At 41.9% G+C, this 25,670-nt stretch overlaps 1 protein-coding gene across 1 annotated transcript; it reads left to right on the top strand.

Annotated features, from left to right (window-relative positions):
• The first annotated feature begins 1,664 nt into the window (after positions 1–1,664).
• LOC138717809 (popeye domain-containing protein 3) lies at positions 1,665–16,304 on the top strand. The gene is made up of 4 exons (XM_069851667.1): positions 1,665–1,757; positions 11,066–11,810; positions 13,652–13,760; positions 14,658–16,304. Exons 2-4 carry the CDS (start codon positions 11,320–11,322, stop codon positions 14,976–14,978), a joined length of 921 nt encoding a protein of 306 aa, XP_069707768.1. The 5' UTR covers positions 1,665–1,757; positions 11,066–11,319; the 3' UTR covers positions 14,979–16,304.
• Positions 16,305–25,670: the final 9,366 nt, after the last annotated feature.

Below are 25,670 nucleotides of genomic sequence, written 5' to 3'. Positions count from 1 at the left end.
TCAACCCCACTCTTGTACAAAGAACAACAAAAAGAGTAAATCACTACTGCCTCAGGTTTGTCAGTGTAGAAAACTCTCAAACGATACTACTAAAAATAAATAAGTTGTAAAATATCATAGGTAAAGCATATCTGAAAGGCATTTGGAATGACACTGCAAACACCTTTAAATGTTTAATTAACTACAAGAGCCTTAACACGTACTGGAAATATATAGATATAAAAATATACATAAATAACTATTCTGCAATTGTATCATGATTTTTTGAATATGTGTAACTGAGGATAGCTTTGGGTTATACTGCTCTGGCTCTGTGTTTTCTCACGTTTTAGGAAAATTGATTGTTCCAAAACTTCAGGCATCTTCTTCCCTGGTAAATAGGGAGATGAAAATCTTAAAAAAAAAAACCCAAAGAACTGACTTAGGAAAGCAAGTTCACAACAGCATTAAGAAAAACCCCAATCCCTCTATCTAGAGCACAACAGGTTGCTGTCCTTTTACTTCTGGTGAAGTGCATTGTCCTGCCATATGATGAGCCTGTCAGCCCCCTGTGGGACCTCAGACCTGGTCACAGGCAAGTGCACAAGATTCTCCACCCTAACTGTTTAAAAGATATTATTGCTCATGGTCCAGTTATTGAGAAATAGGTTCTGTGGTAACAGGAGCTGCACACTTAGTATGCTGTGATTTTTTTGTATATTAACAACTTGTAAGTCTGTCTCTTCCATCAATAAAATCTCTCTTCCCGAGACACAAAGTGATCACCAGAACAAATGCACGGCTTGTACAATGAAGGGGTTATGTATTGACACGCTATTAACACTTCTAACTACATTCTTGACAAGGCATACACTCATTCTGAAACGAAACACCTGAAGATCTGGAATCTTCAACGTAAGAAGGATTTGGAGCTGTTGGAATGGGCCCAGAGGAGGGCTACAAGGACAATCAGAGGGCTGGAGCACCTCTCAGACGACACAAGCTGAGAGAGTTGGGGTTGTTCAGCCTGGAGTAGAGAAGGCTCCAAGGAGATCTTATAGTGACCTTCTAGTACCTGAAGGGGCTGCCAAGAAGCTGGGGAGGCGCTTTTTACAAGGGTGTGTAGTGATAGGACTAGGGGCAATGGGTCTAAACTGGAGAGGGGCAGATTTAGACTAGACATAAGGAAGAATTTCTTCACCATGAGTGCTGAGGCACTGGCACAGGTTGCCCAGGGAAGCTGTGGCTGCCCCATCCCTGGAGGTGTTCAGGGCCAGGTTGGATGAGCCTGGGGCAGCCTGTTTAGTGGGAGGTGTCCCTGCTCATGGCAGGTGGCTGGAACTGATGATTTTTAAGGCCCCTTCCAACCCGTCCGTAGAGTCTGCGATTCAACGAACAAGCAGGTGCGCGAGTCACGCAGCGCAGACAACCCTGAAGGCACCGACCGCCCTCCTGAGCAAACGCGTTGCTGGGGGCGACTGGGTGACAGAGCCGAGCCCGTTATTTTCACTCAACCCGGAGCCCACGGCCCCAGCCCCCCCGCCCCAGCCCCTCGACGGCCGGGCGGCCGGGGCCCTCCCTGCGGGGGCGGCCCCGCCCCTTCCCCGGGGCCGCGCGGCGGGTGGCGGTGGCGCCCTCCGCCTCGGGCCTGCGCGCGCGCCGCGGGGCTGCCGGCCGGGCGCGCCCCCGGCGCCGCCTCGCGCGGTCACGGCGGCGGCTCGGCGGGACGCGGCCGCGGAGCGGAGCGGGGAACTTTTCTTCCGAGGGCGCGGGGGCAGGTGAGGGGGGAAGGAGGAGGGAGGGTCGACGCGAGGCGGTCTGAGCGGCCGGTTGGAGACCTTGTCCGTGTGCCCCGGGAGGAGGAGCGGGACCCCCCGAGGGCTCGGAGCGTTCCTCTCCTCGGCACCGGCTCCAGGAGCGTCTCCGCTTCCACGAAACCGCCTCGCGTTTCTCCCGCCGAGCAGGGGTTCGCTCCCTACGCTGCCGTCGTTTGTTTCTTCTCTTTCCCCATCAACGAATGGTAAGAGCCGACGGACCCCGAAATTAAGATCCGGTTGTGCGTTTGCAGCTGTTGCTTTCCACGGATTCAGCAAGCGACACAAACCACTGCTCTTCCCCAAACTGCAGTCTGTTAGTTTTTTCCGAACACGCTTTTTCAAACTGTGATATTTTACCACGTTTTCCTCAGCTGTTCTGTGAAGCTTTCTGTGTGTTTGGGCTGTCAGTTACTTCATGGGCGAACATTTTATTCAGCTCATCTCTTGCAATACTGAATCAGGGGCCACCTCGTAACATTCCAGAGGTGTCATTGATGAAATTTGGCTTCCAGAACTAGGGCTTTTTACCACTCTGATTAATGGGAACACGATTACATGCATGCACGTCAGAGTGTCTTCGGTGACCACGGCAAAACAGGGAATGGTTTCCACACCTGCGGAACTGTTGCTGTTCAGGCTTTCACAAAGTTCTGTGTGGTGCCAAATAATAAAGTACCTTCAAATGTCAAGTTTTTAAGATGTCTAGCCTGCAAAATAGCGAGTACATTGCGGGCCCTGGAGTGAGGAGAATAGATACCGAAATAGAAGGAAATGTAATAGAGGTAATTGTGAAGGCAAATTTTGTGGCAGGGAAACCTTTTATGATGAAAATTAGAACAGAAGTTTATTAAGGATTTGCGAGAAGGGTTGTTAGCTGAAGCTTCATTTAATCCTTTTCTTAAGTGTGCAGGCTCTTCAGAGATGAGGGCTTTTTTTTATCATTTTAGTGTTTTCCACTACCTTGTGAAAAAGAACTCTGATGATTGTGTCCAGGTGATGGTACAGTACCTGTAACTGGGCACGCTGCTCTTACCCAAATGAAAGTCAGATATTGTACAGGGAAGAAAGCCTTGGTCTGCAGTTGTCTTACATGATGAAATTAAGAGTATTCTGGCTTTTATAGATAGAAAACTAATGAAAGTGGTGCTGAACCAGTACCATGTGTTCTGCTTGGCTCTGTTTGTATGCAAAGCTGTATGACACTCATTCCAGTAAAGCAGAGAGTAGAACTGTACTTCTAACCCCAAACCCTCCAGTACAGATAAATAATTTCATCAGCTCCATCAAGGCATCCTTGGTGCCTTTACCTGGGTTTCACTCTGCTTTAGAGCTCACAGGGTACAAAAATGTGGCATTTCATGGTTCAGAGTGCTGTTTATCTGTTTGAACACATGCCTCATGACCCTACTTCTCTGTAATCCAGTTGTACATGCAGGGGTAATGCAATGAAACAACCCTCTGGTTTTGGTTTTTCGTTTTTCCTTTTTGAGAAATTAAGTTCACATCAGGTGGTTGGTATCACGGGAATATGTTCTGGTCCAAAGGCACTACTGCACCATACAAACTCATTTAAGCCAAGTTCTGTAGATTTCAGCTGTAGTTCATTAACACAGCTTTAGAGCATAAGTGAAATATCCATTGTAGCTGCTCTCTGTGTTATTAATTTAAAAAGTGAACTGTAGAAAAACTTGAACTTGTGCTTCACTTTGAGTTCTTATTATAAAGCAGACCCTCTGAATTATTTTTTGGCCAGTACTGTTCAGTATACAACAATCTTGCTCAAATTTACCCAAATGCTAGAAATCCAGTTAGTTTTAAGAAATGTCTGACTGTCATTCAGTGTTCATGTTTTCTAGGCCTTAAAAAAGTTGGGGGGGGGGATTATCCTCGTTAGTTTGGCAGGAATGCCACATGTACTTAGAGTTCATCAGTTCTGATTCAAGCTGGAAGAAAATCTGTAATTATTCTTATAGTAACTACTTCTTGTATCAATATCAGATACTGCCTAGAGGATAAAGTAGGTAGCATCTTCAGTATTGGCTTTGCAACCACAGAAGATTGCATTGTATATTTTACAGTGATAAATGAGGAATTGTTCAGGTACTATAAGCAGTGTATAGGAAGCTGGTCTTTAAATATTTAAAGACTAAATAATAGCAGCTTCACTGTATGCAGTGCTTCTAATGAACTTTAAACTATTCTGTATTGCTGCAGGTTTTCTTTCTCTCTTGATGCCTCCCACGCAGCTTTTTTTCCACTTCTTAAAAAGACTGGGAGGAATTCGAGCAAATTGTAAATGGAATCAGGCCTTCCCAGCTGCAGCCAAACAAGCTGAATGAATTGGAAGTCCCATGAAAAGGCTCCCATTAAAGTGCTCTGCTTTGGATAAAGCAGTTCTGCATCTGGTGCAGATGGGAAACGGGAGTGGCAGGGTGGACAGTCAGTCACCCGCCTTGTGCTATTGGTGGGTGATTCACATGGACTGTTGATGTGTAGAGATGGTATTGGGGTGTCTCCAGAGTTAGGCAGCAGCTGACTGAAGGGGCTTTTGGTTGAACAGCCTTGAACTTGGAAACCTAAATTCTGCCTGACCAGAGCAGGGGTTTTGGCCCCCAGAAGTCCTGCTTGGCTGGTCGTTATGTCACAGAGCTTCTGTGCAGGGAGTGAAGCACCACTGATTGTTGGATGTGCTTCAGCTGCTTGTGTTGTGTCTCTGAGCATTCCCAGAAGCATCGCTCTCTGAGAATTTACTGCTTCACACAGATGCTTTGTGATGGGGTTCCAATACAGCAGCTGCAGCCCGCACAGTCCAAGAGGTACCAGAAGGATTGGGAAGGGTGTGGTTTGATGGCTTTCCCTACAGCCCAAGATACTTTAGCTTCCAGGTGACAGCCAGCACTTAGAGCACTGATCCAGAGGGTGACACATAGTGATGAGACATCAGTGAGACATGGGATGCCTTCCTCAGCCCCAAAGGAGTGCAAATCCATGTTTCCTGCTCCCATGAGGGTGCCCCATTTTGACTCATGGGCAGGTCAGTTGCTGCCCTTGTTTCTGAAGCTGTGATGTTTTGCAGAAAGGAGGCTGAAGGAGAGAGGACCTAGCTTCAGTCACTCTTTGTTCTGCAATGGACCCACTTGCCCAGGGAGTGGGATCCCGAGGCTCAGCTGCTGGGGTTGCATACATGCTTCACATTAAAGCATTCATTGATCAACATCCCTTTATTTGAAAAAACATTGCCAAGAAAGGATAAAGGCTTCTTCTGGAAGGCCTATATGAGGAAAAATTTCAGAGATCTACCTGTCTTCAGTGCTTTCTGTTGTGTAAAGTATCTGCTTAGTTGGCATCTGAGATAGATTCCTAGATTTCATTGAGAAGACCAGCTGCATAGCTTTCTAGGTATGTACAACTTTTTTATATTAAGTAACTTTAGACAAAAGTCCAGAAGACAAAATTGTGGTCATCTAATCTGACTGCCTATGGAACAAAACCCCCAATTGTAGTAAATCAGTTAATTTTTTAATAATAGCACATCCAAATTTATTTTAGGTACCAGACAGCATCCTTCCTGACTTCCTTAATTCCCAGGAAAGGAAATCTTTAAATGCATCCCATTAATTCCCTTTGTTATGGATGCTTGTGCGTCTTTGTAATGCAAATATATCTAGTTTTATAGTGACTGATTATCTTGATACTTTTGTTTTCTGGATTAGTTAATCCTTTTCTTCCTCATCCTTCTTCCATCTTCCTGATGTTGTGGACTGTGATGAAGCTACGGTAGACTTCTCTGTCTTATACAAGCTGCATTTTCTCAGGAAAGCTATGTTACTGAGTATTGTAATTACTGCTTTCTCTGTGATATAGTCATACAAAGTTTAAGGCAAGCTAGAATATGGGCTTGTATTGTTAGTTACTGTCTTAATTGCTGCATCCATACTTAGAGCCTGGAGTGGGTTCGAGGACAGTTTACTAGTGAAAATGGCTTTTTTTATCTGCCCATTATTGCCTATAGGTGCATAGCCCTACCTGTGTGTAGCCACATAGCTCCTCTGTGCACTGCTTGAGTTAGACACTGTATTGCAATTAAGAGTTGGATTGTCTTTGTCCCTTTGGGTATCTAATCCCAAGTAAACAACTGCAGAAGGAAAGTAGCTGGGGTAAAGCACACAACTAACCATTAAGAGCAAGGGGTGCCAGTAGGGGGGCAGAGAGAGGATTTCAGAGACATAGGGGCAATAGAAGAAAGGGGTACATTAATTGAGGTATGCAATTGCATTGCATGTTAGAGGAAATAGTTGCTAAAATTAAGGAGCAGCTTCTTTTTATGCATCTAAGTGATGGCCAGACTAGATGTAACTTGCCAGGCTACATGAGGTGCTCGCAGCTTGTCCTTCTGGAATCAGGGGAGCATTGAGCCTGGGAGCGTCCCCATTGGCTGGAAGGACTCTCTGCTTGGTTCCTGACAGAGTTGCTGGCTGCCAAGCCAGGCTGTGGCCACTAGTTCATGTATAAACATCTACGATGTAGATGCCTAAAACCAGTGAGACAAATCCTGCTAAATCCAGAATAATCTCATTTTGTACGTGAAAGCGCGTCTGCTGTAAAAGAATCTTCGCTTTTTTTTCAAACGTGTATCAAACAATTAGTCCGGGCTGGTTACACGATCAGCATGTACAGCTCTATGGCCTGTCCATGCGTATGTTGTGAAAGTGCCGAGTGCTTTCTAGCTGAGTATTTGGGATAAGACAACTAAAGAAAAGAATAGCTGAACTCTGCTTTACTTTTCACTTAATTAAAAAGAACAAAGAGACAACTGCTGGTGGCCTGAAGGCTTTTAGGGGTTTCTTTCTTGCAGAAATTATTGTGATCTAGACTCAGTAATTTAACATTCACAGTTTCTCAGAGTTGAATTTGAGTCATCAGTAATAAAAATGGCATGTAATACCCAGTTCTCAAGCGAATTAACAATGTATATAAGTGGTAATTCTTTATAGGTATACTATCATGCATGGGGAAGGTCCCCATTTGGGAGGGTGGAGGTTGTACTATGTGCATTTAAATTACAAGATTCATTCTGGTTGGTTGACAGCCGACTGAATATGAGCCAGCAGTGTGCCCAGGTGGCCAAGAAGGCCAATGGCATCTTGGCTTGTATCAGAAACGGTGTGACCAGCAGGTCCAGGGAGGTTATCCTCCCTCTGTACTCGGCACTGGTGGGACCGCTCCTCGAATACTGTGTTCAGTTCTGGGCCCCTCACCACAAGAAGGATGTTGAGGCTCTGGAGAGAGTCCAGAGAAGAGCAACAAAGCTGGTGAAAGGGCTGGAGAACAGGCCTTATGAGGAGCGGCTGAGAGAGCTGGGGTTGTTTAGCCTGGAGAAGAGGAGGCTGAGAGGTGACCTCATTGCTCTCTACAACTACCTGAAAGGAGGTTGTAGAGAGGAGGGTGCTGGCCTCTTCTCCCAAGTGACAGGGGACAGGACAAGAGGGAATGGCCTCAAGCTCCGCCAGGGGAGGTTTAGGCTAGACGTTAGGAAAAAATTCTTTACAGAAAGGGTCATTGGGCACTGGAACAGGCTGCCCAGGGAGGTGGTTGAGTCACCTTCCCTGGAGGTGTTTAAGGCATGGGTGGACGAGGTGCTGAGGGATATGGTTTAGTGTTTGATAGGAACGGTTGGACTCGATGATCCGGCGGGTCTCTTCCAACCTGGTTATTCTGTGATTCTGTGACTGTTGTTGTATACTGATGGCTGGTGTTTATTTTGGAGAGTATAAGTGAAATACTCCATCTACTGCTTTGAAGCTCCAGCAAACTAATTTATTTTAACACTTTCTGATAACAGCTTAGTCCCTTCAGCAATGCTGTTGTTTGTTTTAAAGAAATCCATGCTGCTGTATATTGCTCATATCTTTTATTCTGGGCTGATTTTTCCGAGCACTTGATCTGCTCCTGCTGGAGAGGGTGGGACATGTGATGGAGCAAAATGCTCAGAAGCATCTCAGAAATTCAGCCTGTGTTGGCAGGGTATATCTCCTTCCTGAGCTGAGGGGAAACCTTTTCCGTGCACCTCTGGTTCTGGCAGCCTACAGATGTCAATGTTGTGTTATTCTGAATATGGTAGTCACATAGCAGAGACTGTGCATGGTGCTCCTTCTCCATAGGCAAGAGGCAGAGCAGCAAGTATTAAACATTTACTTGGGGAAGATACAGTTCTTCAGGCTTACAATCCAAGATACTTGCTTTAAGTGCAGTTTCCTGCTGCAGCTTGCCTGGTCACCACCATCAAAGGAACCTTTAACAATAACTGTTCACCACAGCTAAAGACTGACGAAGCAGGATATCAAACAAGGCTACATCAGTTGGCACTTTCCCTGTCCTGGCAGCTCAGAACGCCTGAACATCTCGGTGAAAGGATGGTGTCCCCTTCAGGTGCTTACAAACTTGCTTAGTGTCCATCTACTACTCACCGTTGGTGCCACAGCTGTTTGGGTTTTTTTATTTGGGGGATTCTTCTGCCGACATCCTCACTTGCAGTAGATTAATTAGAATGAATGTTTTGAAGCCCTCAAGAGTTTAAATTTTGGACTTGTAGGAAATATAAAGAAAAATGTGAAAGAACTCATCTATCACCAAGCAGAATTAGAAATTTTACTATATGTAGGCCTATACATACAATCGTCTGTACTCTATTTAATGCTTCATTAAAAAAAAACCCTATGAATAATATTTTGCTCTCAAATCTTAGAATGTAAGAAGAGGTGACTCTTCGCCCTCTCCCTGCAGTTCCCTGGCAGCAAGCGTGCCTGTTCTTCATCATAGCCCTGAGAAACCAGCTCTGTTTAGCAGTAGGTTTTGTCAGTTTTTCCAGAGGGTTTGGTTTTGCCTGCATACCTTATGTTGCTTGAGAGAGGGTCATGTTGGTGAGGCTGTATCGTGTGCTAGCACCGGCATCACTGTTTTGCCCTTCCTCTTGCCCAGACGGGAGGAGGCCCTTTCCAGCCTGGGGTAAGCTGTGGCACAGTAAGCGTTCTCATTGTGCAGCACTGTTGAAATAACTCAGAATTTTGTGTACAGTGGTTTTAGAAGACAGGTCCCATTCCAAAAATATAATTACAAACACAGAACAGTTTATCCAGGGCTTTGGTTCTGTGTATGATGAGACTTTATCTATGTCCTAGTAGTGTGCTGTTCTTTACAAATTTTTATGACCTGTCTTGTTATGAGTAGGTGTTTTGCAGCAACACGATGAGATGTAGTGTGGGCAGGCTGTGAATGTGAATTGGAAGGTGAACACAAATTTTGTGAAATTATTGCAACGTCATGTCAAATTTTTGCAATGTGTGACTTCACAGGACAAGATAGCACAGGTAATGGGAAGTAGATCACAGTATGGATCCGCAGTGGTTTGTGGCAGCATACAGCTTCCCATGTAACTTCTTAGTTGTGGTTCCATTCTGAACACTGATTTTTTTTTTTTTTTTGTAGAAATTAGAGTCCTTATGAGAACTGCTCAGAGCAAAACATCGGCAGTAGACTAGAAGTCTTAACAATAATACAGAGTTGCTGATAGCAGTGTTTCTATTCTAAAAACAAAATAATCAAACAAAAAGTTCTGCTGATGATTTTTTACTGTACAATGCAAATACTGACTGGATTCAGAACACAGGGTCTGGGAACCTTATGTTCCAGTTTTATTTCTTTTGGTTCTGAAATCTTTCCCCTTGATCACAGAAGTATTCCTTAAAATTCCTCATGCTTTTACCACAGTCAGGTAACTTCTTCATAGCTGATGCAGTTCTCATCTCCCATTCTCCAAGGGTGAAATCCTGCATCTGAGGGGAATCCTATATTTGGGTAAAGAGACAAAAAAAGCTCATAGTTAGAAACTACCTACTAGCTCTCCTCCTAACCTTTTCTTCTGAAGTTTGCCACCTGGTTGGTTAGGATTTTGTGTCTTCATTTAGCATTGGTGGTTTTGAATCATGGAATTAATGTTGGGGCTTGAAGTAAAGCTATGGCAGCCAGGAAATGTGATGCTTTATTAATTTCTTAGATGTGTCACTTAAAAAAAAAAAAAAAAACCACACCACAAAACCCCACTGAAATCCTTGCTGAATTATGTTGGATGCTTCACTGCACCAGCAGTACTTTATAACTATTGACTCCTGTGGCTCTTGGCAGGGTGGGGGGTGGGAGCTGCCTTTGATATCGTAGAGAATCAAATAATTTAGATATCAAGATACTTCTTAGCTTCCCTGCTGTTTTACCAGGAAAAGAACCAGACAGTTAAATACTTTAGTGGGTTTCAATCCTGGGTACACTACTGATTGGCTTTGCAATTTCTGCTGTGTCTAATCTCACACTGAAGCATGTTTTTTTTATTTAAAAGACAGACATAGAAAGCTGGTTTTGATATTTTTGTTTGTTTGTTTTTAATTTATATTGGGGTTTTATGCTTTTTGGTTGTGTATTTTACTTTTTATTTAACTCTTAGGAATACATTGTCGTATGGAAACAAATAGCGTATTTAACACTTAACAGTAAAATTTTACAATAAAATTATGTGGTCCGTGGCATGAAATTATACAAGCTAGAACTTGAAATGTTATAAAATTGCTTTGTAAATGTCATTTGAGAATTATGTTGCTGGACTGCTTATTTTGTATTCTAATAACGTAATCTGCCTTTAAGATTTGTAGTCTTCCTTATACATGACAGCTTTTTGCTTGTCATTCTTGGAGTAGAAAAGACCATCCCTCATAATGCTCAGGTTTCCCTTATTGTGATGTTTCAGGACATAGTTTGTTGTCTCTGGGGACAGAAAACAGCCTTTCTCAACTCATTAATGAAAGTGGTTTGACTGAAATCCAGAATGAAGTGGAGGAGGTGAACAAGAAACAAGAGTTCACTATTACTTCTTGTCCAAAAGCTAGGTAGGGCATTAAATAAGACTTGCAGGTGGCAGGTTCGGGACCAACAGATGCAACTGCCTTCTTGGCAGTTAAGCTGTGGAAGGGCTTGTCACAGGGTGCTGTGGGTGCGATGTACAGGTTTACATGGATTCAGTGGTGATTTGACAGTTGCTACAGGATTTGTAGATACAGAAACATGATCTTCAGTTGAATGAATATTAAGGCTTAATCCTGGAATTGCAGGGCTACAAGGGAAATTGGACAATTGTGATGCAGTCTGTGGTTTTTGACTATAAAAGCTTTGGTAGAGTTTAATTGCTGAAAAAATTTTATAATTTCTTTTCTTCACTTGTCCAGATCAGATGAAGCTACAGACAACACGGCCAGAGTCGAAACAATGCATGAACTGATGCAAAACAGCATTACCTTCCGAGAATATCAGCTTCCTAATTGCTGGAAACCCTAAATGCAACATTACTACCAAAAGAGACCTTGAGGTTATGTGATCACTGAGCAGAGTTTGCAAGAATGGAAGAGCAAAGGACTCCACTAGCTGCATCTCATAACTAAAAATTTCCAAGATTCAGCTGAATTGAAAAATTACTCCAGCCATGGGAGAAAATGCAAGCTTTTGGGAAAGCTTGATATATGCACATCCTACATGTACTTCCTGGAAGCAAGAGGCAGAGGGATCTATCTACCATCTAGCCAGTATTCTCTTTGTTGTGGGCTTCATGGGTGGAAGTGGATTCTTTGGGCTTCTCTATGTCTTCAGCTTGCTTGGATTGGGCTTTCTCTGCTCTTCTGTTTGGGCTTGGCTGGATGTTTGTGCTGCTGATATATTCTCCTGGAATTTTATACTGTTTGCTATATGCTTCGTCCAGTTCATTTACGTTACCTACCAAGTTCGGAGCGTTTCCTTTGACAGAGAATTCCAGGAACTCTACAGCGCTCTCTTCCAGCCTCTGGGAATTTCCTTGACTGTCTACAGGAAGATTGTCTTGTGCTGTGATGCAGAAGTGGTTACCCTGGAGAAGGAACACTGCTATGCCATGCAGGGCAAAACACCTATTGATAAACTGTCCTTGCTTGTATCAGGCAGGTTTGTATCAGGTTGTTCAGACTTGACTGCAAATATTTTTTTTTTCCTCCTTCTTGAAAATGAAAGGAAAAAATGCCTTATTTGTGTATTGTTTGCTCATTTTGCAGTACAATAGATTAAATATTAATGCAAGTAATATAAATATTAATAGGCAAAATACACTTGTCTAGGACAGCACTAGCATAAAAACACTAAGCACAAAACCTGTAATAGCTTAAAGAAAAGGATTTTAAGTCATTCTTTCCAGACCACTGTATCACAGCACTTAACAGGATAGGTGGATAAAGGGAACAAATGTGTGCTTCAGTCTTCAGCCTGTGGCTTGCTGTCTACTGCCTAGCTGATGAACACAGCATCTTATTTTTTCTTTGCTAGTATCATCTGAAACAGGACTAAAAGGTAGTTATGAAACTGAATATACTTAGATAAACTGTGTAATAGAGATGTTGAGTTTTATACAGATTGTATTTGATTGCTCTCTTGGAGGGGTTGGGAGAAGAAGAGAGAGCAGAAGGCCTAGATGTGCCCTTCTGTCACAAGGGAACATGGTTGAGCCCTACCAAGATTTGCACAGAGTCCACAGTCACTGTATACTGTGGCCCTTAGACCCTGAGGAAATATATTCACCTGCTTGTACTCCCTGCTTACTGGAGACCCTTCTGCCAACCTTGTGAATGCTTTCCTGAAGGAAAATGCTAGCTTTTGTACTGCATATAAAGTGGTATACAGTACTGGACCACCACAAGAGTAGATGGGATACATAGAGATGATGTCCAAGGTCTGCCTTTGATGGGACATTTTATATGTTCATTTTGACAGTCTGCTGTGGGGATAGATGGAGTTTATGGGCAGCTTGAAACTCAGCTGGTTTAGGACTACTTGCAATGAACAATGTGGATTTTGGGTAGTTGTCCTTAGTAACACTTTGATTTAGAGCATTCTTGGAAACTGTCTAGGAAGTACTATGTGGAGGTTGCTTTTGGTCATAGTCATACTGAAAGAGAGGCGTCAGTCCTTCTACGTGCCCAGCAAGTTAGTAATTGTGCAGGGAGTTCGTGCTACCCTCCTTTGTGCAGTGTAAAGCTGTGTCTTTTGATTTTTGTAAGAAGCATTAATCTCAGGGCAGAGCAGATGTAAAAAGGGGAGTCCTACAGCTTGCTTTTCTTCTTTTAGCTCATGAGGTTTATGCATGTTTGCTGCTGTGTGCCTTCAAACTTAAATAGGATTTAAAAAGTAGGAAGAACGTTTTTCTTTGGCATTTGCAGAAAGCCATAGCATTCATGCAGAGATCCCATACCTCCATGCTGTTCTCCTGGCTCCAGAGGCAGCCCTGTGGCCATATAATTCCTGTTAAACATTAAGTGAACATTACTTAATGCATGCTGTGGGGAACTTCTGCTTCCCATTCCCTGCTTTTTTGCCACTTTGTTCTCTCTAAAATGCTTATTTGCCAGACCTGGAAATATATCCCATGGCTTTGAAGAGAAAGAGGCAAATAGTGTAGTGTGCATTGGTCCTTCATCTCTCCAGTGAACACTGGCCTTTTCATGACAAAGCTTGCATGTCACTGCACAGACCTGTCCCAAATAAAATAACAGAACTTGAAGTGGGTCTGGAAAGATTTCCATTTCAGTTGCATGATTGTCTTGTATTCTCTTTCAACCAGCCCGATCAAGTTGTGTTCAAAAATATGATTAGAATACTGCTGGCCAGTAATTGTTTTTTCATGCTCTCAAAGCTATATTTAAACTCTTTACATAGTAGAAATATAACACATTCTAGTTGTAGTCATTGCTGCTGTACAGGTAGTACTAACAAATTAACACATCTTATCTTGGTAGGATCAGAGTGACAGTTGATGGGGAGTTTCTGCATTACATTTTTCCTCTTCAATTTCTGGATTCTCCTGAATGGGATTCACTGAGGCCCACAGAAGAGGGGATTTTCCAGGTAAAAGCAGAGGAGGTTTTAAATGCTACATAAAACTGTTAATGTATTAATTGGCAAATTTCATTTAGTTGTGGGTTTTGTTTGTGAAATTACACAAACAGGTGGCATTCCACTGTATTGAGGAGGGAAGTCCTCCTCACCTGCTGGACTGATTATGCCATTTGTTTCTTCTTTTGCATCTTGTTGTTACAACAAACTGCTTTTTCCTTAAAGCTAATCTGGGAGGTAGACTCTGTTTGCATTCTTTGGCTGTGCTCAAATCCAGCCGTGAAAAAACAGATTTGCGGGAGGTGGGTAGAAATCGGTGCTGAAGAGTTTTCCCTAGGGAGGGTGAACTAAAGAGCATGAGCTGGGGAGAGTTGTGCCTGTGGTACAGCTTGGCCTGGGGGGGACAGCAGGGGACACGGTGTCCATCAGGGCTGCCTGTTGTGGTCCATGAGCCCTCCCACTGCTGCCATTTGACTGACATGCCAAGCTCCTGTTGGGGGGAGATCTAATGTCTTGTGTCATGAGGGCAAATGGCATTTGTTGAGATCTTTCTTTAGACCTGCCTTTCAGGCTGGGGCTGCTGACAGCGACACAGGGTGTGCAGAGCCGAGGCTGGGGCAGGCAGAGGCACACTGCACTGTTCAGTGCAGGCAAAGGCACTGTGGCCAGCAAGGTACAACCTTTCAGTCTGTTCCCAGTCACCCTTTTTGCTGGTCTTTTGCATACAGTAGACCTCACAGAGCTCTCTGGCTTTAATTGCAGTAGGTGCAAAGATGCAAAATGTATGTTATACGCACAGCCTGCGTGCCTGTGAGAGGCTGTGGGGGCATGGTGTGCTTTCTGAGCAAGGGAAGCAGTGGGAATATCACTGCCCTATCACCTAGCTAATTTTATTTTTCTTTTCTATAGGTAACCCTTACAGCAGAGACAGATTGTCGGTATGTAGCCTGGAGGAGAAAGAAACTCTATCTGCTGTTTGCTAAGCACCGCTTCATCTCCCGCCTCTTCTCAATTTTAATTGGGAGTGACATTGCTGAAAAACTGTATGCCTTGAATGACAGAGTGCACATGGGGAAAGGTTTTAGGTACGACATTCGGTTACCAAACTTTTATCACGTCTCGCTGCCAGAAACCCCTTCGGTGCAGCCCTCCTACCGCCTACAGAGAGGGTCCCCCCGGCGCAAGCCTGCGGGTGTTACAAACTGCAGTTCCTTCGGCCCACAGCCCTAGGAAGGAAAACTGCGCTGCAGCCATTCCCAAATGCAAGGAAAGGAAACGTGAAGCGGTGAAGTGGAAGAGCAGAAAAATTAAGTAGAATGAGACCCAGTCTAGCCAAATTTGACTGATAAGTGCCGTTTACTTTCATTGGAGTAGCCTGAATTCTTCCTCCCTCTAGATCCAGCAGGTTGGCTTCTGCATTTTGACTCTTTATGCAATATGTTTAGTTTCTGTTGATTCTTTTGTTGAACTTCATCTCATTACTTTTTGAGGAAAACAAGTCATAACAGGCTGAAGTTTTATTGTAATTGTGGTGGTCTGTGTTGTGTTTTAAAAAAAAACAAACAAACAAACCAAACCCACAGTATTTGTAATTATATTTTCTCAAAATTATTTGCTATAATGTATAGTCAGTATAGTCAATAAAAACAAGTAAGTTGACTTCAAAATATAGCATCTTGCTTGTAATATTCATATTAATGCCATGTGAACATTGCCTCAATTAACATGAAGAATAATGCAGAAAAGAAGACTGAGAGTGGTTGTATTGGTTTTATTTTTTAAAGAAATGAAAGATTTTGAAATACACAGCAGGCTTCTTAAAAACACAAACAAAAGAAAACAACAAATTCTGTCCCATGAGCAGTGGGTTTCTCTCTGGCTGCCCTAAAGAGGTGGTCTGTGAAAACAAACATGAATGTAATTGCTGGCATTAAAGAAGTGGACTAGTTTTAACTGCTGCAAATATAGCTTAGGGAAATGACCATGTAGTGTTTCTGGTTGCGTGATGCTATAGGACCTGGGCCATGTACAATAAATACTGTTATTCAATCAACTGCCAAACTATTGGAGTTTGTTTTACAATATCCTTTTTGGCCAGGTTTGTCAGGAAGAAACTAACTAAGAAACAGCTGCAGCAATAAATACAATTTCTAAGCAAAATATTCTTGTTTAGCTTCTAGAGTTGCTTCTCTGTGCCTATATAATTCTTAATTTAAGAAGTATTCTCGCTCTAATTCTGTGGTATTTTAATAACATAAGGGAGTACCAGGTCACACTTCAGTAGGAGAAAGTTGGTTTCAGCCCTTGAGGACACTGGCTTTGGGGAGAAGTGTCTGACTGTCTTTGCTAGCTCACCTTCCTGCTGCTATGCCTGATGCCTGCCAGTAATCAAAAAATGAGAAACATTAGTATTTTATGAGACTGTACTGCTGCTTGATAGATCTGGAGGTAGATAACATTTTTAATATTTTAAAGTTGCTGGACTGTTTGGTAGGACAACCATTGTGTTTGTATGTGCAGGTATACATACCAGTTTAGACCTTAGGAGTTGTTGCTGGAGGACTTAAAATAACGATACAATGTCATGTTTGAAAGATGATGATGCAGAAAGCTGTTAGAAGTGATATGAAATGCTACATGTTTGAAGGACCTTCACCGTAGAGCAAATAATGTATGAGTTTTGCTTTTAGCTTTATGTTCCTCTCTCAAAGAAGAAAATCTGCCAAACATAAGTACCATAGCATGCAACGTGATAATCCCCACATCCTTCTAATGACCCTTCCACATGATGTATTCTGTATGTACTACTTAATGTGTGAAGTCCCTGAGTCACAAAGCTACTCTGTTGTGGTCAAAAGAGAATCGAAGAAATGCAAACAGAGGGTTCATTGATAGCTATTAAAGACTGGCACGGAAAACAAGGCACAAGGTGCCAGAGGCTGGCAGTGTGTACGAAGGTCATAGAGCAGTGTATGCTCCCTTCCTGTACTTTTCACAGTTAGGGGACAGGACAGCAGGCTACCTGACCCCTTGGCATGACTCGGCATGGATATTTTCACATAACTTCAGCACTGTGATTATTATCATGTCTTACTTGTTGGTGGCGCCGAGTGCCAAAGGTAAGTAGGAAGGGCATCATGTTATCACTTAGGTTTTGCTTTGTGATCCCTGCTACGCTTCACCTGGATGAGCTGCTCCTGGTGAACATGCCATGTGCTGAGAATCTTACGCTGTTTTTTAACAGGTGAGTTAAAAATAGCTTCCTGTCTCTCATTCTGATAAAATAACATGAATTTATAAATCTCTTGTGCTATAATGTGTTGGACCAATATGAAGTTTATGCTTAATGTTTTGTGTTGTCTACAAACAAAAAGATTATAGTCTAGAGATATAAAAGATATATTCTTCTAGAATTAAATGGATCATAACTCATAGATTAATGTTCTCCTCAAGTTTTCTTGATTATATAAGCTTGCCCCAGATATTCAAGGCAACTTGCCTTAACCTAAATAGAGTCAGCATTTAATAAAGTAGTATGATCATCTTGACCTTCAAAATAAGACTAAGAAGTCTTGCCTGCCTTCTGTATCAAGTATACATATGCCATTTAGACTATAGCATGCTGCTTAGAAAGGTAACTGCTCTGGTGTAATGGGTACTTCATTACATGATTTGGGATTTTTTTCTTCTTTGTAAACAGGTGCATGCCTTGGTTTCAGTCTGGTTTCCAGACACAGTCCTCAGTGGTGCTTTTCTTACTATCAGAAATCTCTACTAGGACATGACTGAGTCAATATCTGAACCCTGGAGGTGTTTAAGGGATGGGTGGACGAGGCGCTGAGGGACATGGTTTAGTGATTGATAGGAATGGTTGGACTCGATGATCCGGTGGGTCTCTTCCAACCTGGTAACTCTATGATTCTATGATACTTTTAGATAATCTTGTTTAGCTTTTGTTACTATGCTTTTTGAGCTTTGAGTCACTTTTAAAAAATTGTTTCTGGTTTTCCAGCATCTGGTTGAGTCACGACTAGCAGAACAGTTCAGCTGTAGAATTCGGGGCATGTGTATCTACAGTAATATAAGTACATACACAAGGGCTGGAGGTGAGACAGCAAGTCCTCTTAACCCCCTTTTCCCCCATTTATTTTGATTTTGACAGCGCCTTTAAAATGTACTATAAAGTATGTCCTGGTATGTGACTCAAGCCAAAGTTTGGGAAAGCACTATAATGTACCTAAGTAAAGAAGCCTTCAGACTGATGTCAGTGAAATAATACAATCTTTAGTGCTATCATACACACCCATATACAGAGTTGGGGTTGTTCCACCTAGAGAAGAGAAGGTTCTGGGGAGACCTTATTGTGGCCTTCTAGTACTTAAAGGGGCCAGTGGCAGGCTGGCTGTGCTTCTTTAGCAGATCAAAAAAAAGTCCTTAACTAAGCATGGGACTGGCCCTGCAATTCTTTCATTAGGTAGTACTTGATTAACTACTAGTGGTATGAGTAAGTAACAGATTCTAACCAGTCTTATAACTCCGTTATGCAACTTTACTCAAAGCTACAGAATTACCAGAGAGAAGGCACCCCAGTGTACTACAGTAACTACTAATGCTACATGAGGCTACTTGTGAGTGCTTAGTCGAAGATTATTCTATAATAATAGAGGCTGGGCGTGATGATGTGGTCCATGCCAGTCCTCGACTTTCAGGAGTTAATTACCCTGCAACAAACCAGTAAATGTGACAGTGATCAAAAGAACCTCAGTAATGGAAAGAATGATGGCAAACTATACATACAGATATCTGACCTCTGCTAGGATAAAGCTGGCAAAGCTGAATATATTCTTGGATGAAATTGTATAGTTTTGCGACACCACAAAAAAGGCATATGCTTGCAGTAATTAAATAATATGTTGATGCTACATTTCCAGAAAAAAAAGTGCTCTACATTTTTCGATTATTTTGAATAATAAATATGACGTATTTGGGCTCAAAATACATGAAAAATTAAAATTCATTGTTGTGCTGCTCATATAAACAGGTCTTTCAAACCAAGTATTAAAAGTGAAACTGATCCATAGGTATTTAGATAGAAGAAAACCATTTAAACAGAAAGGAAAAAGATTAATATTTATCTGCTGAATTTAGAGACTAATGGATTAAGTATTTTTCTTTCTATGCCTGTAATAACTGAATGCATTTTCTTGCCCGAAAGTATTACTGTATAACATATCTTTTTTTTACAGCACAACAAAATAAATACCTTCATTAAGCTGATTTGTTAATCCCTCTTGAAAATGCTTACTCTGATTACATTAATATGCATAAAAATATAATTAAGTTCAGGGTTCCCAAGGGAAAGCACCTTTTTTTTGTGTCTATTTCATATTAACTTTAATTTTTCGTAGACTTTTCTCTGCAGTTTCTGCTTACTCTAATTCTACCATGTGAATCAAGAGTTAATTTGGGAGGGCGTAGGAGAAAGGCAGCACAAGGACATTGTGTGCAAGCCCTAAGATTTGAGGTCACGTCCCAAATCATGGCACACAAAGCCCTTTTAGAGGGTAGCTTTGCAGGTGGTTCTGCCAGCAGAGGGTTTAGACTGAAATCATCACTCTGCACGCAGCAAATGTTGTTAAACGTTGTCACTGACTGGAAAAAAAAATGGGATATTCCCAAGAGCTTGTGGGAGCAGAAGAATTTTATAGCAGTTATTCTTCTGCCTGAATTCACAGGCAATTTTATTCAGTCACCAGTTCCACCACAGTTCCTAATTTAAGGGATCTAGTGTATTGGGGGGACAGCATTATTTCCCTTCCTCATTGGGATTTTGAAGGTAAACAGTGATAAAAGACAAATGATTAAGAACTTTTACACTAAAGCCATATAAACAAGCAGCTGCACTAAAATAACAGTGGTAAATAACTATTTTAGCCACGAATCTCGTAGTTTTGTTATGCACTAGTAACTCTCCACCCAAAGTTGTCTAAAGTCTGGGGGGTATAATAATTTTCTAGAGATAAGGTACCTTGTGCTGAGAAAGATACCGAAGCCAAAAATCCTATTTCATGTATAAATGTTCTAACTATGTCACTGTACAGAAATGGGGCGCATCATCACCTTCCATAACAACTGTACATCATAGGAGAGCATCTCAGTTCTGTGAAAGGAGGTGAGTGGCACCATGTTCCCATTTAGGGACTCTGACTGGATGATCTTGAGCATCCAGTAGCCTGCTGGAGTGTGGGGTCAATGGAAGTGAGGCACACATCTCTGCTTAGTGTTTCTCAGGTGTGTGTTTTAGGGACTTCTAAGAAGGGTATAGGACAATCTAAATACCCAGTGTTGGGTCTGGACTTCCAGGGGCCAACTGTAGGACATGGCTACAAGGCTGGGATACAGGCAGGAAAGCTATGGGATGGATTTAAAACACATTAGGTATGATCCTGTGTCTTCCCATAGTCTTACACTGAGGTAAATACAACATAACTTATCCTGTAACAAAACTGAGGCAAGCCAGTTCACATCTGCTAGGACACACAAAGATGAGTATCAGCAGTTACCATAAAATTGCTGGAAATCCTTACCACTCTTTGTTCATTTAACTTGCTTATCTTAAAAGCCTTAAACCTTTTACTGAATCCAGTTGTAGCAGGTATTCTATTTTACAAAGAGATTTAGCTTAGATAATTTTTTTTGAATACTTATTATGAATATGAAGCAAAACAGTAGTGTTTTCATTTATAGAAAGGTTGGGACCTCTCAGATGATATTTTTAAGCAGATATCCCTGCTGAGGTGAATGGGAATACTTCGTAAAAACCAGTCATACAGCACCTCACTCTGATTTTTTTACTGGGTCTCCATTTTCTTGTTTGGTTATGGCTTTTCAAAAAAACAGTGTCTCTTCCAGTATATATGTTCGTATTTTAAAGAACTAAGGACTAATGACTAGTAAGGAAAAAATACAATGAATACTGGTATTCTGAAATCAGATATGGAGCATAAACCTTTCTTTATACTCTTCTTGAGTTTACAAATTATTTTTGCTTTTCTCTCTACCGTAGCCTTTGTCGGTTTAGTTCTTAAACTGCTTTATACAGTGGTATATGTACTTAAGATAATACTACATGCAGAAGCAATAATCCTATATATCTAATATCTGTATGTTTTTTGCAGTCTGTATCCCTGTTTTTAACCTTATATAATAGGATTTTCTTCGTTGATTTTTTTCTTTACCAAACAAAGTAGTATAATAAATATTCCTCAGAAGACTGGTCTTATTTATTCATTGAGATTAGAGGAAAACTATTTTTTTTTAATTCTGTATTTGTCTTTAGTCTCATGGATTACTCAAACAGTGGTAAGAAGCAGTTGAGGTATGTTATAACTCTGCACACATTTTGATAGTCATTTACAATATGCACAGCTGAAGTCCAACATCTGGATATACAAAGCAGCACACTTGGGATGGACCAGATGCTTCTTAGTGACTGTTTGATGCTGACCCTTCTGAAATTGTAGAGAAAGCAGCTAATCCAGAAATTGGGTGCCTATTATCTCCTTGAGGTTTATGCTCAAAACAAGGAGTATTTCAAACACAAATTGTTTAGGACTGCTAATCCCATCAAGTGCATAAAATGTTCCTTCTCAATACTTGGGCTACATCAACCTCTTTCTATGCATTTGGACCAAATGTGCATTCCTGGTTTGATTTTTGCTCCTGAACTTCTGTTCCTAGCCTTTATTTTAGCTTATGTACTTCCCCGCTATGCTTTTTTATGGGATTATCCATTTTCTCCCTCCAAATACTCTTGCCGTCTTCTGTCTTTTTACAAAAAAAATAAAAATAATGTTTTTAAAAAAGCTACCTCATACAGATTCACAGTTCCTCTGAGCTAATCTATTTATCTTTTCTTCCCCCCTCAGTGTACAGAGCATTTTCATTCTCGTAGCCTACATGATTTCCCTGACGCTCGTTTAAATAGTCCTGTAGACTCATCTCATGCCTTCCCTTCAATTTCTCTTTGTCCTCCTTCCTCAAGTTTTAAAGTTCTCTCTGTTCTTCTGGATATGTTAAACTCTTGTTATTTAGTTCTCGTTTTATCTCAAAATAACACTACCCTGACAGTATTTGCAGTTCTTTTGTTTTATATGTATGCTCACATAGGCTCATATAAATTCACAAAGGTGTCTGCAGAGAGAACATTGTGAGCTGCGACTGAGATGAATTTACTTCAAGATTAGCACCGATGTCTTTGCATGATCATTTTGAAATTTCTTTGTGCGTGGAAGTTGTCCAAAAAGGGAACAATAAAATCACAGCCAGTTCAAACAACGCTGCCAAATCTGCTGTTGTGGGGACCCCTAAGAAATGGGCTGTCACCAAGTGAGGGGGCAGATGTGATGCATTTAATTGTCTTCCAGTGATGTGGGAAGCAAGAGCTGCTTCACATTAACTAAAACCAACATGTTGATAGCAACTTGAGTCCTGGACAGTGCTCAAAACCTGTCCCTGGTACCCCTCTGTTTCCACATACTTGAGCAGGCTCCTCATTCTTCCCCACCACTGTTAGCAAGCTGCTCCGGTAGGGCTGTGACAGGTACACCATGACTCCAGCCTTAGAAAATCCAATCTAGTTCATAGCAGCTCTCCTTTTGGGGGGAGAACCACATGATTTAGGTAGAGCAAGAGCAAGTGGAACAGACCCTTCCAGCAGCAGTCTCAGGAAATGCACTTGCAAGCAGATCATAGGCTCACGTATATTCAAAATAGTCGCTCACTGAGCAATTTCAAATAATAAACATACAAATTAAATTGTCAGCAGGAGACTGCTCATGTATAATTTAGGAACAGGGATAATTGCTAAGTTGGAATGACTAAATTGTTTACTGTGCACAGCTTTTATAACTTTAATAGCAAACAATTTTACACCTCAGGATCAGGTACCCTTTGCATAAACATCTACAGCTATCTACCAGTACATCTGTTAGAAATTGGATGCTCTGACAGATCAATTTAGAAGAATCCTGGCTCTACGTTCTCAATAAACAATTACTCCATTATCAGTCAGATACTTGGAAGCTCCGGTATATGTTTTATATCTCTGGTTCAATGGAGTTCACAAACAGACAGCCCTTCTTGTATAAACAGAAGAAGCCATTGCTGCAGCTGCAGCATGACACAAATTGCCAGATTATATTGCGATACATCAGAAAGTAGCTGTTGGAGGGTCTGGAGGTAAAAGTCCACCAGAATATGAAAGAGCTGAGAGAGTATTTATCGTTCACAACCTCTTCAAAACAAATTCCTTCTAATAAAACATAATTCTCAAGGATGCTTTCAGGCAAACCCCGAATAAATAATTTTTTTCAATGGAAAATATGTGTAATTTTTCAGTTTTACAGCACATAATGTCAGCATGTAGGATGGTATCTGTCTCACTGATATGGGGCACTTCTGAACTATGCCAGCATATTTTGTTCCACTCCAGACAGTTGTCAAACACACAGAGGATTAATTACTTTCTAAAAGAGCCCCCTCGCATTGTCTAAAGAGGGAGTTTAAAAGATTAGTTTAGAGCAGGCATCTTTTAGCCTGTAGATGCCGAGTACACTTCCTAAAACTATAAATGGAAACATTTCATAGATCTCACCATTGTCCGAAAATAGCCCTGTCAGCCTGGCACATCTGGGATTCCGAATACAAAGCATTTGTTCTCTTTAGCGAAAACTTTGCCTAAAAAAGGCTGCAGAATCGGGCTCTCTCTTGGAAGAGGCAGAGTGCTTGCAATTTTACAAAAAGTTACTTTATCGTCTACTTAATGAAGTCTTTCAGTGCCCGTCTCAGCTGAACTGAGAAGCAAGAGAGGGAGGCTCTGGTCTCAGCTCTGCTTCTGAACTCCTGCCTGACCTCCACTGAGCAACATCTGCCTGCATCATCAGTGTGCCTTGTTTTCCCTGCAATACAGGAGAACAGCCAGGCATCAAGAGGCTAGGGTATACTCTCAAGAGATCACAAAGCAAGTCAATGGAGATAAGGAACAAGACCGAGCAATTTGCAACATCCATGTGTCATTTTCTACTGTGGACCATTATTTTGGAAAATAGTAAATAATGGGAAAAAGCACTTAAGCTATCAAGACTTCAATAGCAAGAGGGAGAAACAAGGCAGAGAGAAAGTCTGCATCAATGAAAAGCTGTAATAGTTTGCTAACAAACTGTATCAATTCAACACAAATCTCTAAAAACTAATCTGGCTGTTTGAAGCCAACTTCTCATCAGTGTAGATGTGAACAGTTTTTATCTCTTGCTTCTGTCAGATTAGGGACATCCCATTAGATCAGGCTGCCCAAGGCCCCATCCAACCTGGCCTTCAACAACTCCAGGGATGGGGCAGCCACAACTTCCCTGGGCAACCCATTCCAGCGCCTCACCGCTCTCATGGTGAAGAGATTCCTCCTTATGCCTAGTCTAAATCTGCCCCTCTCCAGTTTATACCCATTCCCCCTCATTCTATCACTACAAGCCTTTGTGAATAGTCCCTCCCAGCTTTCTTGTAGACCCCCTTTCAGGTACTGGGAGGTTGCTAAAATTAACAGCCATTAATAGCTGCATAGGACTATGTGCCATTGCTTATATAAAATTGATGCTAGTCATTCTATTAGAGAAAGTAAGGTTTTTCTTCTACGTGTGGATGCACCCCACAGTGCAAGGCTGAGCCCATCAGAATCATGTCTACACCCTTCATCTGCTTATGGTCCTCCTGAAGGGCCAAGACACAGAGGTAGCTCTCAGCTCCTCCCTCGTTTCTCTCTTTCTGCTGGCAGCTGTACTAGCTACCACCATCTATGTTGCCCATGCAGCCTTGGTTCTTGCCACTCCACTGCACACAAGAAATTACATTTAATCATGAATATACTGAAATATAAAGATCCCAAGAGACTAGCTGCAATCTACGTGAAGTTCTACACCTTCACATGGCTACAAATATAATTAGTTCATTACTGAGCTTTCCTAAGTAGGATTTTCACTGTTGGGCTAAATGGATAGTGTTTACCACCAAGGCTCTCCACAAAAAAAGAGAAGACTGGTGGGTAATGAGAGAAGTACAAAGACTCCATAAAGGGACAACTAGTACAGAAAAACAGTTTTCTCCAATGCATAGCATTCAGTAATGTGCTGGGAAATGCTTACGTGTTGGTCTAGATTTGGATAGGAGCTCACTGACAGGCTGTTATGTGCTGCTTTTGGAAGGTACTTGGCTTTTGCTCCAGCAACCATGACTTAGTACTATCAATCTCAAACAGAGGCTTAGATGCTACCTCTTGTGGCTGTTTCTGTGGCCACGCTATCCTGAATTGCCCTTCCTGCCCTTTCCCACCTCACTTACCCTGCCTACCTCGGGAAAGAGTGAGTACATCTGTAAGAATGACTGGCCAGAAGAAACAGTCCCAAACTAAGTCCTTCCTCATAAATTCATGATATGTTCTGAAAAAAGAGGCAGCAGGATTCATAAATACCCTACTCACATGGCACACATCACTGGAATGATCCAGGTTTCACATGATGTTATGTACATAACACATGTATAAGCATTTAGTTAAAAAATTATTCAGGATCCTGTATTCTTTCAGAAAATATTTAAGTATAATGGTGACCATATGCTCTTGGCCATCGAAAAAAAAAAAAGCAACCTAACCACTTTGTAGGTAACTCATCAGAATATATGTATTGACAGGACAAGAGGGAATGGCCTCAAGCTCTGCCAGGGGAGGTTCAGGCTGGATGTTAGGAAAATATTTCTCACAGAAAGGGTCATGGGACACTGGAACGGGATGTCTGGGGAGCTGGTTGAGTCCCCTTCCCTGGAGGTGTTTAAGGGACGGGTGGATGAGGTGCTGAGGGACATGGTTTAGTGTTT

The sequence above is a fragment of the Phaenicophaeus curvirostris genome, chromosome 2 (genome assembly GCF_032191515.1).
Source record: "Phaenicophaeus curvirostris isolate KB17595 chromosome 2, BPBGC_Pcur_1.0, whole genome shotgun sequence".
NCBI lineage: Eukaryota > Metazoa > Chordata > Aves > Cuculiformes > Cuculidae > Phaenicophaeus > Phaenicophaeus curvirostris.
This window is presented reverse-complemented; position numbering and strand designations above follow the sequence as displayed.